Source organism: Miniopterus schreibersii (genome assembly GCF_964146895.1).
Source record: "Miniopterus schreibersii genome assembly, chromosome: 12".
NCBI classification, from domain to species: domain Eukaryota; kingdom Metazoa; phylum Chordata; class Mammalia; order Chiroptera; family Miniopteridae; genus Miniopterus; species Miniopterus schreibersii.
In genome coordinates this window covers 71,172,102-71,187,863 of record NC_138112.1, presented here as the reverse complement: position 1 = coordinate 71,187,863, position 15,762 = coordinate 71,172,102, and the positions used below count along the sequence as shown (strand labels likewise).

The 15,762-nt window shown below is 56.6% G+C and overlaps 1 protein-coding gene across 4 annotated transcripts in view; it reads left to right on the top strand.

Moving 5' to 3' along the window:
• CPT1A (carnitine palmitoyltransferase 1A) overlaps window positions 1-15,222 on the top strand; it is a 42,713-nt gene extending 27,491 nt beyond the window's left edge. For all 4 annotated transcript variants that reach the window (XM_081154988.1, XM_081154991.1, XM_081154989.1 and 1 more), the window contains exons 10-19: window positions 372-567; window positions 1,430-1,618; window positions 2,330-2,435; window positions 3,129-3,245; window positions 5,167-5,331; window positions 9,240-9,374; window positions 9,986-10,138; window positions 10,748-10,861; window positions 11,919-12,011; window positions 12,808-15,222. In XM_081154988.1, coding sequence (XP_081011114.1) covers window positions 372-567; window positions 1,430-1,618; window positions 2,330-2,435; window positions 3,129-3,245; window positions 5,167-5,331; window positions 9,240-9,374; window positions 9,986-10,138; window positions 10,748-10,861; window positions 11,919-12,011; window positions 12,808-12,894 — 1,355 coding nt within the window. In that variant the 3' untranslated portion in view covers window positions 12,895-15,222. The remainder of the gene's footprint in view (window positions 1-371; window positions 568-1,429; window positions 1,619-2,329; window positions 2,436-3,128; window positions 3,246-5,166; window positions 5,332-9,239; window positions 9,375-9,985; window positions 10,139-10,747; window positions 10,862-11,918; window positions 12,012-12,807) is intronic.
• The last annotated feature ends 540 nt before the right edge of the window (window positions 15,223-15,762 follow it).

Here is a 15,762-nt window from a genome sequence, read left to right as displayed (position 1 = left end):
ACACAGTGAGAAGCTGAGGGCTCTGCCTCTAAGTCCAGGGGCAAGATCCTGTCTCTTAGCCCCTTCACGTCCACGTGAGGGACACGCTAGTAGCTCCATTTTACAGATGAGACAGTGGAGGCTCAGGGAGGGTTAAGTGACTGCCCCAAGCCCAGGCGTCTCAGGGTGGCCGAGCAGAGCCTAGGGTCGGGCCTGTCTGGTTCCAAAGCGCTCAGCTCTGACCCTGTACTTAACACCCCACAGACAGGAGACATGGACGCGGGAGCCGTGTGGAGGCGTGTGGGGTGCAGAGTCCGTGCCGTGGAAAAGCCTGCGCCTGTCTCCCCCCCTCTAACCCGTTGTGGATTTTGTCTCGCCCATGCCCGCCGCAGACAGCATCCAGCACGTCCGGGACAGCAAGCACATCGTGGTGTTCCATAGGGGGCGCTACTTCAAGGTCTGGCTGTACCATGACGGCCGGCTGCTGAGGCCCCGGGAGCTTGAGCAGCAGATGCAGAGGATCTTGGACGACCCCTCCGAGCCTCAGCCCGGGGAGGCGAAGCTGGCGGCCCTCACGGCGGGAGAAAGGTGTGTGGCCCCTCTGGCTGTGGGGGAGCCTCTGGGCTCTCGTCTGGCGGGGAGGCGTGTGTCCCGGGGAACGAGCCCCACGTCCCGAGGGCTGAATGGGCATCAGCAGGGCTGTGAGCTGGACGGAGGCGCCTTGGGGCACAGTGCTGCCAAGGAGTGGGGGCGCCCGGGAACCACACGCCCGTCAGGATCCACCCTGATGTTTACTGGGGGGGCCGTTACCCGCATCACCTACCTGAGCCGTTTGCACAGATGCCCATTGTCTCTCGTCTCCCGGCTCAGCGGGCAGGGGTCCAGGCGGGGAGGGTGTTGGGACCCGTCGTGTTCAGGGACCTTTTGGCACCACGGGTACCTCACCCAAGCACTCGGGGAGAGAAGACGATGGGAGACAGGCCAGAGGACCGTGATCTGGACGTGGTCAGGGGCGCAGGACCTGGGGAAGGCCTGGGCGAGAGAAGCTGGGAGCGATCAGGGGAAGCCACGGCCGGGTGTCAGGTCCACGTGTGGGAGGGAGAAGACTCCTTCGAACGTGGCTCCCAGTTGTCCCTCATCTCGGGATGTCCTGTGTTGTTAGTAGTGTGGACTGGGGCAGGCTGGCCCGGGTTTGAACCCCTCCCTGCTGCACAGTAGCTGTGACCTCATTTCCGTGCCTCGGTTTCCTCATCTGAAAGAGGGGCGCGGTCGTGCAGATCAGTGAGCCGTCCGCGGAACAGGCTCGGAGCAGAGCCTGGCCGCGGCTTCCGCTGCCAGAACTTAAAAGTTCCTAAACGCCCGTGGGGCCTGGAGAGGGATGTCGCTGCAAACATCACGTGCGAGGGGGCGCCGCCAGATTGCTGTAGGCTGAGCCGCACGCCCCCTGCAGGGTGCCCTGGGCCAGGTGTCGCCAAGCCCACTTCGCTCGTGGGAAGAACAAGCAGTCCCTGGACGCCGTGGAGAAGGCGGCGTTCTTCGTGACCCTGGACGAGACCGAGCAGGGGTACAGGAGGGAGGACCCCGACACGTCCATGGACAGCTACGCCAAGTCCCTCCTGCACGGCAGGTGCTTCGACAGGTACCGTCCTCGACTGGTGGGAGTCGGCCGCCTGCCCGTGGTGGTGGGAGAGACGTGTGTGGCCGCCCCGGCCTCGGGCACCCGCACCCTGAAGGAATAGGCTAGTGTGAAAATACAGCTTTTCATTTCCCTCTCTTCACCCAAACTGTCTCTTGTCTAAATCAGTCTGTCCGTCTGTCCGTCTCACACACACACACACAGATGAGGCAGCAAATTTAAGGCTCTTGCCCTCTGCACCCACCTCCGCTGAGATGCTGGTGAGCGAGGCTGCGTGGCTGCCGGCCCCCCGGGCCTGCCCTGGGTGTGGGCTTGGTCCTGGGACGGGCGTGAGGCATTTGCACCCCCAGAGCCGCCTTTCCTTACCTGTAAGCGGGGGCCGCGGTCCACGGGGAGGCGCAGGCAGGGCAGCCTCCCGTCTCCCCACAGTTGCCATCATGTGCCCTTGCCCGTTACGATAACACGGCCTGTCCTCCGTCCGGTGCCCAGGACGTGAGTGCTTGTCTGTGTGTCTGGACCAGGGGGGCATGCATGACGTCAGGCCGCGTCCTGTGTGAGCCTGTGTGGCACTCCACAGGTTTGCTGACCGCTGGGAACTCTTCGAGGGCTGGGCGCAAAGTCCGGGAGCCCATCCAGAATCAGATAAAGTTACAGCTTCTGTTTATTTTGTGTCTCCCGACACTTAAGTTCCATGAACGCTTTTGTTTCCCGTAGGTGGTTTGATAAGTCTTTTACGTTTATCGTCTTCAAAAACGGGAAAATAGGCATGAACGCCGAGCACTCCTGGGCCGACGCACCCATCGTGGGGCACCTCTGGGAGGTGAGTTTCGCATGTTTAACCTGAGTGAAGGGGTGGCTGTTGGAAGTCCACCCCCGGAGTGAATTCCATGTTGTGACAGCTGTGTGACTATAATGAGTTTCCAGCAGGGACTGGCGCTGCGCATAAAGTTAAATCAGCACCCGGAGGCTTTGGGGCTTCGTTTCCCACGAATTGGGTTCCTTACCTGGAAACACAGGTGATGCCACCTCCTGACAGAACTCGGAGGATGAGTGGCAGTGACTCAGGGCGGAGCCAGAGCTCCATTTATTCTGCAAGACACCGGCCCTTTGCTGTATTTTCTAGATGTTCCTAACCTGCCAAGTGTTAGGCCAGATAGAAGCAGGCACTTGAAAATCTTGGTTTATAAAAACACAGCATGCCTTTCACCACATTACTTAATTTACTTCTTAATATATATTTTTTAATTGATTTTCGAGAGAGAGGAAGGGAGAGGGGGAGAGAGAGAGAGACATCGATGAGAGACACCAGTCGGCTGCCTCCTGCTCGCCCCCTACTGGGGACCAAGCCCACAACCCAGGCATGTGCCCTGACTGGGGGTCGAACCGGTGACCTCTTGGTTCAAAGGTCAGCACTCAGTCACTGAGCCGCACCGGCCGGGCAGCAAATACGTTTTATGTAGCACTGTGAACTGTTACTTCTCTGACTTTCCACATGTCTCTTTCTCCCCAACAGTACGTTTTGGCCACCGACAGCTTTCAGCTGGGCTATTTGGAGGACGGGCACTGTAAAGGGGACACCAACCCGAACATTCCACACCCCTCCCGGCTGCAGTGGGACATCCCGGAGGAGGTGAGTGCGGCCATCACACGGCCGTTGGTCACCGGGGGTGGGACTCACAGGTGTTGATTGCCGGGGGCGGGGATCTCCCAGCCCTTCCGGAGTGTCCACCGCTCAGTGCGGGGCCACCTGACGCATGTTTGCTGGGGCCGTGGAGTGGCTCCGGCTCCTGTTGCCTTGGAAAACCCAGGAAATACTTATTCTTCCGTTTGAAGCTTTTAGCTGAGATTGTCAGGGAGAGATTTGCCGGGGCCAGCCGGCAGGCGAACGAGGACCTGATTGAGGGGGTGAGGATTAGAAAAGAAAGACTCATAGAAAAGGATGGGATCGGGAGGGCTACAGCCAAGGCAGAGCTGAGCTGAGCTGAGCCGGGCTGCGCCCGAGTTTATTGATTACAAGCTTTTTATAGTGCACCCAGACCACAATACCCAAAACAGTGACCTTTTACCCAGTTCCTGCTCTGCACAAACATTCTTGTTTGTCTAGACACTCTGTCTCCAAGTCAAGGTCTTTGTGCAGGGTTTCTACTCCCTAAAGCAAAGGACACTATGTAATCTTAACTAAGCTACAGGAGGCAGAGGTGCTAGCTCTGCCGACCCACCCTGCGGGTCAACGTGCCAGAGATTTCTCTCTAAGGCGACGCTAGGGTCGGCGAGCCCCTGGAGAGACTCCAGGGCAGCACCCTACCAGGGAGACTATTCATGAGGGGCAGCCAGCCGGCTCCCCACAGAGATTTCCAGCAGACTTAGCTACACATCACAGTGAAAAAGTGAGTGAAAAGCGAACTCAGTTTCGTTAGAGCTGAAAGGCTCTAAGTCGCTCATTTATCGTGTTTGTTTCTCCTAAGGATTCTCAGATGTAGTTCATTCAGCACAGGCCTTTCCGGAAGGAATTTTAGGGCTGGAGACACCAAATCCTGGCTCATCTAACCCAAGCAGGAATTCCTGGGGCCCAAGAAGTATTTTTTTTTTAACTTAAAAAAAATATTTATTTCTCATTTGATGAAAGGAACAATTTTCAGCAATGTACTTTTAAAACCCTCTGGCTGTAAATTGTTTTTAAAAATATCCGTAAATGCACCCGTGCAGACCTCAGCATACACCAGGTTTGTGTGTGTTTTTTAATCCTTACTTGAGGACACACTTATTGATTTCAGAGAGAAGAAGGGGGAGAGAGAGAAACATTGATCAGCTGCCTCCCGTAGGCCCCAACCGGGGAATGTGCCCTGACCGGGAATCACGCCCCTGAGCTTTCCGTGTACAGGACGATTCTCCAACCAACTGAGCCACTCCAGCCAGGGCTACACCAGATTTTTAGTCTAATTGTATGATTCGAAGTCACTGAGGGCAAGAAGTCATTTTCGGTGTAGAAAATAAGAGGTCCAGTGCTTCAGCCTTGCCCCTGGCCTCTTTTCGGCCTGCGTTCCCTTCCTCCGCCTTTTCCAGACGTCGCTGGTCGGGGTGCTACCGTCCAGCTGTCTCGGGCTGTCTCTTCTCGCTTGGCCGTCTGCAGCTAAGACTCCTCCGCGCTATGTCACGACTCGGAAGCTCATTTCCACTGTGTGGTTGGATCACAGTCCGTGTATTTTTTAAAATGGGTTTCTCGATCACCACGGTGTAATAATGGATTTTACAAAACACATCCGTGGCTGTTGGGAAAGCCCTTTGGGGTCCCCCCGGGACCAGGAAGCCCCTGTATCCCACCTGTGCTCTGCCTGCGTTGGGGACCCCACAGCTCCTGGAGGAGGGGCAGGTGCGTGTTGCTGACACATTGCAGCCCCTGGAGAAGCTTTCAGGAGAGAACCAACGAGAAGACGTGCTGTTTGTCTCTAAGCCGCAGCTCTGGGAGCTGCCCTGAGGCGAGCCTGTGGTTTCCCTCCAGGTGGGTGCCCGACTTCCCCCCACAAAGGAAAGCTTTTCTCCTTTTCCTCCAGTGCCAAGAGGTGATCGAGACGTCCCTGACCAGCGCCAACCTCCTGGCCAACGACGTGGACTTCCATTCCTTTCCTTTCGACACTTTCGGGAAGGGGCTGATCAAGAAGTGTCGCACCAGCCCCGACGCGTTTGTCCAGCTGGCCCTGCAGCTGGCGCACTACAAGGTGAAGCCTCGGGGGGCACCGTGGGGGGCTTGGTTCCTGCACGGGGAGGCGGGGACCTGTTCCAGAGAGGCCCGGCCGTGCTGGGCGAGGACCTGTCCTGGGAGGGGCACGGCCTTGTCGGTGTGGCTCCACGGGGCCGGGCCACAGGCATTAGCACAGCCCCTGCAGGGTGCTGGCAATGCCCCGTGTCCCGTGGGACAGGAGAATCGGGGTGAAGCACAGTGAGATCTCACTGCTCCACAAAGGGGAGACCCGCACCTTAAAATCAGCTCGACTCCCAGGGTTTGATCAGGTGGAAATGCTTAGGGCAGGTGACTGGATGTCTGACCTTTGACATGGGCTAAATCCACTCGTGATTATAGATGCAATCAGCCCGAAACAACTTCAGCAAGTGGACTCCACCAGTCCCCAAAACGCCTTATCGCCAGCTACAGCTTGTACCAGCGAGGGATGGGGGGTGGGGGGGGTGGATATTAGTAAATCCAGTAATAGGTCATGTTACTAGATGGCAGAAGAAACGAGCCACGTGACGGACACTAAAAAGGCATTTGAAATACACGCCCATCCCCGGTCACTTAGTCACAGGAGCTGTTTCCTCACGCGGGAAATGTCCTCACGTGTCAGTATCCAGCCCGTGGCTCTAGGAGTGAGGCCATAGAGGCCGCCGACCGTGAGCCCGGTGGAGGGATGACTGGCTTAGTAAACGGCGTTGGGGAGATTGGCTCCATCTGGGGGAAAGTAAACGGCCTGATGGGGAAACTGAGTCGGAGCAGAAACCCGGGCTTCAGGAGAGAGGACACTGCAGGCGGCCGGGGCGTCCAGTGGCGCAGCCCGCAGTCCTCCCGTGAGAGCCGTGTCCTCTGGGGACAGGTGCACCAAGGTGGGACTGTCTGAGCCCCTCCGTAAAAATCGGAAGCAATCTCAGAGGTGAGCCGTGTGAAACTTCTTAAACTGTGGTCGCCTGCAGTGAACGCAGCGTAACTATGAAACGTTCTCTGTGAAAACGCTTGGTCGTGACGCGGTGTGAGGGCCAGTCCTTTGTTACAGTGACCAGCAGGCTGCCCCCTGGCCCCATCGGCCCTTTCCCTGAGTTTGCCTGGCCCCTGAGCTAAGAATGGTTTTACATTTTTAATCACTGAAAAAAAACCCAAAGAAGAGGAAGGTTTTGTGACGCGTGAAAATCAAATGAATGAATTTTCAGGGTTTCGTAGAGAAGGTCCTGTGGGTCCCCAGCCACACCCGCTTGTGGCAGATTGTCCGCGGCCGCTTCTGAGCGAAAGCAGCTCAGACGGGGACTGTCCGGCCCACGAAGGCTGCGACAGTTTCCACCCGCATTTTACAGAAAACGTCTCCCACTCTCGCTCTACTGGTCAGGAAATCGAGAAACGAGAGATGGGAAGGGTTGGCGGTTGGTGCTGTGAAGGTCGGCCTTTGTTTTCTTAAATTTTTTTCTAATTTCTGTGCATAAGCCTGTATCACAATTACTCTTTAAGACACTGGGCAGGGTCATAATTTTAGTCTATAGCCATTCCCTTCCTGCTTTTGGTCATGTTTTTAATTTTCCGTTAGGAAGCGGGAAGAAGCGCCCCGCCGCACAGTGGGCGCAGGCGGCGGTCCCGGTGCGGAGCCGGCCTGCTCTCACGCTGGCCGGGTGGCTGTCCTGTAGACGGTGTCTGTCGACCCTGCTCGCTAGACGCTGGAGGTGCCTGGTGGCGGCTGTCTGGCCGCGGCAGGTTAGGTGGGGCCGCAGGCGTCACGAGCTCGGCTCTCAGGGGCCTGGACACTAATGCTCCGCGTTTGCCGAGAGGTTTCAGACGGTCCTTTTACGGTCGTGGGTTAGTGCATGACAAGGTGTGACTCTGGCAAGTTGACTGCAAATAAATCGTTGCATCTTGTGTGCCCGGTTAACCTTTACTGAATGACTAAAATACCTAACGTGCGCTTTATTTTTCTTCTTTTTTATTATTACTTTTAATCTTCACCAGAGGATATTTTTCCCATTGCTTTTCGGGGGGGGGGGGGGCGGACATCAATGTGAGAGAGACACATCGATTGGTTGCCTCCCCCATGCACCCCGACTGGGGCCGGGGATCGAGCCTGCGACCCAGGTACGTGCCCTTGGCTGGAATCGAACCCGGGACCCTTCAGTCCGCAGGCCGGTGCTCTAACCACTGAGCAGACCGGCCAGGCAAGTTAATACTTTCGCCTTTCCCCTCCCACTGCCCCTGCTTCACGAGGAGTCCCCTCGAGGACACGGTAGCGAGGGGGCCTGTGGGAGGCTCTCTAAAGGCCTGTTTGATGAATGACCCAGGACCCTGCTCACCGGGTGAAATGAGGAGCTGGAGCCTCTCGGACCCCATCCAAGGGAAACCGAGTGATGGCGCATTAGGGACAAGGGCTGCGAGTTGTGGGTCTTTGCTGGGGTCTGAGGAGCCTTCAGTGTGGCCCCTGGAGGCAGGTGCACAGTCACAGGGGCGAGATGGGCTCACCGCAGGCCCCTGGCCCCTCGCCCAGGCCGCTCGCTTCCTGTGCGGGACCCGGGGGATGGCGAGTGTCCCAGCAGCCCCAGCAGCCGCGGGGAGAGGAGGAGCCCGAGGGGCCGCTCGTAGGCCTGGACCACACAGCTTGGTGTTGGCACCCTCTCCCCTGTGTCACAGGGCATCCTCGGTCACCCTGGCGTTACCTGGGCCTGTGCCGGGGGCACCTGAAAGCCCGGGGTGTGGTCTGGTCAGGAATAATTTGGGCCCACAAACTGCCACTTACCAGTTTCCTGCCTGTGTTGGGAACCTGCCCATCCCTGGGCCACCTGGTGGCCATGGGCAGACTGAGTAACTTCCTCGCACAGTGTGTGTGGGGTTGGGTGTCACATGCTCCTGGGACCCCGCCTCTGTTCTCACCCCCCGCTGCTTCCCCCTGAGCCCTTGCTGGCCCGTCCTCACAGCACCCCAGGCCCACCAGTTCTTCTGCCGGCCACGCAGTCCCCTTTCTAGCCCCAGACCCGATCCCAGCCTCCCCCGGTCTTGCCCTCCCTTTTCTCCTCCGCAGCCAGAGGTTTCCCCAGCTTGATCCCCACCATCCCTTACCTCGGGCCCGTGGCCCCAAGCACAGCAGAGCCACCCCAGTTCACAGCCCAGCTCTCTGCCTGCTTCATCCTGCTCCCGAGAAGCCGGTGTGGCCAGAGAGAACCCCGAGCCCCTGGCTCTTCTCACTTGATCGACGAGCAGTGACTCTGGTGGCCCCTGGGCTCTCTACTTTCTGTGCCCTTCAATGCCTGGTTCGCATCCCCTCTCAGACTTCCAGCACCTCTCCCTGCCCTTACTCTCAGCGGGCAGCCTTCTTGTTTCACCCCAAAAATGAGAATGTTCCAGAGAGACCCCCTGTCTGCTCCCCACCCCATCTGCCAGTCCCACAGCTGTTCCCTCCCGTGTCACCTTCCCTCCTGTCCAGTGGGGGGCGCTGTTTGTGCCTCAGGCTCTGGCCGCCTGCCCTCCTGCTGAAGGACAGTCCTACTGACCCGTCCCCACTCTTGCTGCAACCTGGGTGTCTCTCCTGGGTGTTCTCACCATCGCCCAACTGTGGTGGAATAATCTTCTCCCATCTTTAAATAATTTAAAACTGTTGCATGCAGACCTGCTTGTGGCATGTTCGGCCCGTAAATGTTCGCACTTGGGTAGATGTGGGAGACCCAGGAAATGGTGCCGTGGCACCAGCTGCACCCGGGAACGGACCCCCGGCCTTTGGAAAGCTAACGGCGTCCCCCCCGCCTGCTGATAACCCCGCGTGAAACCTGGCGGCGGCTGAAAGCTCAGTCTGACACGGAGTCCGCTTTTCCTTGGGGACCTTAACCGGCCGCTTCGCGCATTTGCTTTCTTGCCGGGCCTCGTACGAAAACACCTTTTCCTTCCCAGGACATGGGCAAGTTCTGCCTCACGTACGAGGCCTCAATGACCCGGCTCTTCCGCGAGGGCAGGACAGAGACCGTGCGGTCCTGCACCGTCGAGTCCTGCAGCTTCGTGCTCGCCATGGTGGACCCCTCCCAGACGGTAAGGGCCGGGGCTCCTCGCTTCTCCTGGACTCCGGGGTCTCTGGTCGAACCCGGGCCGCACCTGCTCATCCAGCCACTCGGTGCGCAGCCCCTCCCTCCCTCGCCCTCTCGCGGGACCGGGCGGGACGCGCAGACAGTTCACGTTCCTGTCGGTCCTGTGTCGCCTGTAACTGCTCCAGGTCAGGTTTCGACTCCACGTAGGGTCTTCAGCGCACAGCAGACGACGAACAAGGCACTGGGGTTTGGGGGTTGGGCTTCAGGGCGCTGTGAGTGGTCGTGTGTAGTGAGAGGGGGGTGAGCATCCCAGGGGCCGTGCGCCCGGGTGGCTGCAGCCCCAGCAGGCGGGGCTCGGGCTCCCCCTGCGCTGCCTTCGAACATCCCGGCGGCGGCCCGGGAAGCAGTGGCCGTCCCGTTGGTGTAAAAGGTGTGATGCCGCCAGGCGGGCTGCACAGGGGACCCCCAGAACCCCCAGCGTGCTCCTCCACAGCCTGGGGGAGGGGCCGGTCTCCTTGGCTGTTTCTCCGGGACACCTCCAGCCGCCTCATTCCCGGTGTCCCGAGGGACCACTGCGGAGAAGGACCCCCTGAGCCTGCCCCTCCCGTCCTGCAGGTGGAGCAGAGACTCTGCAAGTTCAAGATTGCGTCGGAGAAGCACCAGCATCTGTACCGCCTGGCGATGACCGGCTCGGGCATTGACCGGCACCTCTTCTGCCTGTACGTGGTGTCCAAGTACCTGGCCGTCGAGTCCCCTTTCCTGAAGGAGGTAAGTCACGCCTTCCTGGGCAGCTCCTCCGGGCTCGTCGGCTAAACTTAGCTTAGTGGGTGGGGCAGCTTTACAAACGGTGGGTCTTGGGGTTTAACCGTTGTCCTAATGGGGAAACTGGAGCTGTGGCCTCCTGGCTGCTCTCCGATCGCCCTCCTGACTTACGGGCGTAAATAACCAGCAGAGCGCGGGTAATAGTACCGTGTACCGAAGTAATTACGGAGGGATAAGCCCTGAGTATGTCTCATCTACCTGTGTTGTTAATAGAGTTTAATTTTAAGTGTATAAAATTTAATTTCTAGGAATGGCTGTTTTTCACAAGCAGCTTGAAAAAATTCTGAAAATTAGCCTCTGGCTCACTGGAGCTGGTACCACGGCCCCATCACGATTCCCAGTGTTCCCACCACCTTTCTTTCCGGAGACGCCATTAGCTGGTGCCGGCCCCTCCAGCCCAGGTGTCCTCACCTGCTCGACCCCGTCTTCAGGTTTCCGCCCCGGAACAGTCCAAAACCGAGCAGGCCTGTTCTTGTCTCCCACTCGGCCCCCCAGGGACAGCGAGAAGGGGACTGGGAGAGTGTCATGGGAATGCTTCCTTGTTTTACTCACCAGGTCTTGTCCGAGCCTTGGAGGTTGTCGACCAGCCAGACCCCTCAGCAGCAGGTGGAGTTGTTCGATTTGGAGAGGAATCCGCAGTATGTGTCCAGCGGAGGGGGCTTTGGGCCGGTAAGTGGACGGTCCTCTGTGTGTACAGAGCCTTAAGTCCCGGGACCAGGATGTGCCCGTCCCCTGCCACCTAGGGGGCTCATGTCCCTCAGCTCATTCACCGTTAGCACCTGTCTCACCCCCAGTAGCTTTTCCAGAACTTCGACCTTCACCCTGAAGCTCCGTGCGTTTTCCCAGCTCACAGCTGGGCTCCCTCAGCGTGTGACTTTCTAACCAAGACGTCCTGGAGCGGATGGTAGATTGGCAAGCCGTGTCCTTGCGTTTTCCAAGGCTGCTCCTCTCGGGTCACGGTTTCCATCCTCTGATGAGGTTTTTTGGTAAAACCACCACAGCACGGAGGAAGCAAATAGCCATCGGTAGTCTTGGTGTCAGCATGAGCTCAGTCAAGCTCTGCCGTTTCTGAGCGTGGAGAACATTTTGTCTCCACAGGTAAGATCCATGCCGTGGAAACCAGTCAGGAGGTCTGTGCCCTGAACATCCTCGGTAATTAGCTTGGACTTTTTTTTTTTTTTTTAAGTGTTTTTACTGATTTTAGAGAGAGAGGAAGGGAGAGGGGGAGAGAGAGAAACATCTGATTGGTTGCCTCCCGAACACACCCCTGGCCGGGAATCAAACTGGTGACTGGGCGTGTGCCCTGATCGAGAATCGAACCCGCGACCTTTTGGTGCACGAGAGGGGTGGGGCTCAGCCAGCTGGGCCACACACCAGCAGGGTAGCTTGGATTTCCTAAATGCATCTTCAGTGTCCTGCGGGTCAGCCAGGCTCCCTTCAGAACACGACCCTCGAGACCATCAGATGCGACCTGGTTCCTTGAGTCGTCATGACCAGGGTTTTTCCCGTGTTTCCTACACTGAACATGGCTGGTCTTGCCCGTCACACGGGTCTCCTTAGAAGGCGGACCCGGCGCCCGGCTCCCTTTCCGCTGCCTTTCGCAAAGCGCTCGCGGGCCGCTCAGCGCCGAGGCCGGGAAGCAGGTGGCGGGGCTCCCGTGGCCGGGGGTGGGAACGCCCCTCGCGCCTCGTCCCGCCTGAGCTCACGCCGCGGCTTTGCTCTGCAGGTCGCCGACGACGGCTACGGCGTGTCCTACATCCTGGTGGGAGAGAACCTCATCAATTTCCACATTTCCTCCAAGTTCTCCTGCCCCGAGACGGTGAGCGCCCAAGTCCCCTTCTCCAAAGATGGGGTGTTTTTACCGTTTCCTTTTTCAAGGGGAGCGTGTCCTTAATTTGACAGCGAGTCTCAATTGGCTTATGTACTTTTACTTGGTTTGCATGAAGTAATTATGAATTTTTAAATTAATGAACTTTTAAATTCTCTGGGCCTTGTTTTTTAAAGCAGTTGTCTGATTTGGTTACATGCTTGTTTGCTTGTAGCAGTGGTTGTAGATCTTAGTGTCGGAGACCTCGTGTGACTTTCAGACGCTGTGACATTGGAGGGTGGACGCGGATTGGTGTGCACACGCTAGGAAACACACACACATGACGAAGCGGGGTCTGCGTATTGTGTGGTGGGCCACGGGCCCTGCTTCCTGGCAGGACACTGTTAATCTTTATTTGTAGTCTGTCCCCTCCACACTGTGCATCTCCTGACAGCAAGGCCCAGTCACCACTAACAGGGGAGACTGTGACTCGTTTACCTACTGTGTTGTATGTGGAATTGAATGCCTCAGCATCGGGGGGGGGGGGGGGGGGGGGGCACTTCAGAAACACCCCCACACAGCACACACAACCTGCTCCGCTCTGAACCCTCCCCGTGTCCCCAGGACGTGCTACTGAATGACTAAGCCCTGAAGTCAATTAGAGACTTGGCAGAAAAGAAAGGTCAAAGGTTGTTCTCTGCTGGAGTCAGGTTACCAGGGAAGAGGCTGGAGAGCGGAAACTGCCACATTGTAACGAGGAAATTGCCGCATTGTAACGAGTGTCCGCTCTTTTGTTTTCCAACGACAGGATTCTCATCGCTTCGGGAAGCACCTGAGACAGGTGATGACCGACATCATCAGCCTGTTTGGGTTCAGCCCCAACTCCAGAAAGTAATGCCCGGGACGGCTGCCAGAGAGGAAAAGGAGCTCGTCTGTTTTCAAAACAAAACAAAACAAAACAAAAAACCACAAATGAAAAGTAGCTATTACTCCTGATCGTAGTTCAGGAAGAAAAATTGCTCTTAAAAACTCAGAACTTTCCTTGCCACCTAGGGTTTCTGGAACAGCCGCCCCACTGTGTGAAGTATCACCCCACTCCTTTTAGGCAGGCCCTGACTTGGGGGACGTTTGAGGAAGAGCCCCCCGAAAGTCTTCCCATCGCCTCGTGTTTGCTGCGGGATGAAAATATCGCTGAGCTCATTAAGGAATGAGTGGGGTGGTGGCTTCACACGTGTTGGAAACGGGGCAGTCACACTTCCTCGGTGGCAACCCGGTACCTGGTACTTATGGGTGTTTAATTTTTTCAGAGTGAAAGCATTTGTTCTGTCCAGAGAGAAAGCGCCGTGTGGGTTGAAGATGTTAACAGCTAAGAGCCGATGGACGCACATGTAACGCACTAACTTCAAACGCTGCGCTTTTGAACAGTTTTGTCCCTGGGGTAACTGTCCCCGTCTGGCTTGGTCACCTGTGTGTTCCCCTGTCCGCGTTTCAAGCACGTAGTTTGCGCATCTGTAGTTTTCCCGACCTCACGAGTGTTCAAACCCCAGTGCCTTAAAATCGGGAGGCCCTGAATGTCGGGGGGACCCAGGAAGAGCTTGTTTTGCAAAGTCTTTAGGTGGAGTTGCGCGTGTCCTGCTCCTTCCCTGTTTCCTGGGCGGCTGACCCCTAAATAGCACGTTTCTGCGGTTCCCCGGCCCCTAGGAAGACTGGCTCCCTCCCGGGGGCAGCTGCCTGGGCTCCCCCGGCGCGCCTGCCTTTTGAGAGCGGGCGCGCGTCAGAAATGGGGAAGGTTGGATGGGCGGTCCAAGATTGTGCGCCCGGAGCGTTCCCTGAACAATAAAATACCCTGTGTGCCTCAGCGGTACTGCTTCCCAGGCTGACGGCAAGCAGGCCGTGACTCCTGCCCCTGAGAGAGGAACAAAACTTGAGAAAGGGGGAGAGGAGCCTCCGAATGGTCTGGAGAGGGCACCGCCGCTGTGCCAGGCAGAGGGCGTTCTCTTCCACCTGGTGAGAGAGGACCTGCTGTTTCCCAAGCAGGTGGGGAGCAGTGCGCCCTCAGGGACCAGCTCAAACGTCACGGGCGATGGGTGCTGGGTCTCACCCAGCCCACCCTTCAGCCCAGCCTTATCGAAAAAGGGTGAGTGACCAAAATAAGCACTTACGCACTGAGTCGTCTTCAGTATTTAATGTAAAAAGAAAGGATCCCGGAATGAAATTCCACTGTCTCTGGCTGTTGTGATGAGCTTAGCTGTCCACTTGAAAAACTGTGTGTTTATTTTTCCAACCACTTTTTTCCTAACTGGGCTTACCTCCGGGAGAGGCCTGCACTCCGGTGACATGAGACGGGGCTGAACTATTGGAGGAGAGGCACTTGCTACAGAGCACACAGATGTTCTGTTTATGACCATGTTGAGATGTAAAACCCCGTCTGAATGGGCCAAAGATTTTTTTTTTTTTAATGTTTATTGATTTCAGAGAGAGGAAGGGAGAGGGAGAGAGGAATGACGAGTGAGAATCATCGATGGGGCTGCCTCCTGCACACCCCCTTCTGGGGACTGAGCCCTCAACCCTGGCTTGTGCCCTGACCCGGACTTGAACCATGACCGCCTGGTTCATAGGTCAATGCTCAACCGCTGAGTCACTCCGGCTCGGCCAAAGGTACTATTTTTTTGCTCTTAAAAGCAAGAAGAAATGAAAACAGGAAAAAAAAAATGACAACAACCATAGTAAGAAAGCCCCCTGTTCGTCTGTGGTACTTAGCCCAGGAGGTGTGGGAAGTAGCCCACTCCGCCCCAGGCAGTGTGGCTTCCAGTCGGAGCCCCGTCGGTCACTCAGAGCCACCTGAATCGTGCATTATTGACCACTGACCCGTCTGTATTACCTAGCATCCAGATGTACACGTGTTAGCACTCAAATATGTTTGGGCTTATCTCTCAGGTTTTAAATATTTTTGCTAATCAGTGCCATTGTCAATGCAATTTTTATATTCCTCAAAGGGCAGAAGGGTGGGTTTTTACTGTACATGTGGAAAGGAAGAGTTAAGAGTGTTATGTATTTAATTTAATTTGGAACAAACCACAGTCTTACCGGAGCCGTGGTTTGAATTTGTTAGCTTGGACTGTCCATTGCATGTAAATACAGTACGCTCTTTCGGATGTAAATCTTAGAAATGCAGTATGAATGTTATCATTAATAAAAGCATTAATCCCAGTCTACCACAGAACTTGTCTGTCTCTTTTTTCCTCTTCATAAGGAGGCTGTCAGTCAGATACCACGCTCAGGCACTTGGGACAAAGGTGAGAAACCAAGATACGGAGAAAAAGGCCTGGGGTTGAGCAGACTGGACGGCACTGGATTCGCACCCTGGCTGAGAAGGGGGGCTGCTAAGTAGGGACGTGGGGTTTTACTCTCCACCCATTCCTTTGCCTGTGCCTAGAACAGTGCCTGACACATGGTAGCTGTGCGGTGGCTGTCTGTCCAGGGAATGCATGAACTCAGTTTTCATAACTGTTCTTATTTTTTTAAATAAGTTTTTATTGATTTCAGAGAGAGGAAGGGAGAGGGGGAGAGAGAAACATCAATGCTGAGAATCATTGGTTGGCTACCGCCTCCTGCACGCGCCCTACCGGGGATGGAGCTGGCAACCCCAGCATGTGCCCTGACGGTGTCCAGCCCTGACCTCCTGCTTCATAGGCGGACACGCGGCCCCTGAGCCCAGCAGCCGGCTCACCAGCTCTGAGTGAGCACCGCCTGCGCCACGCAC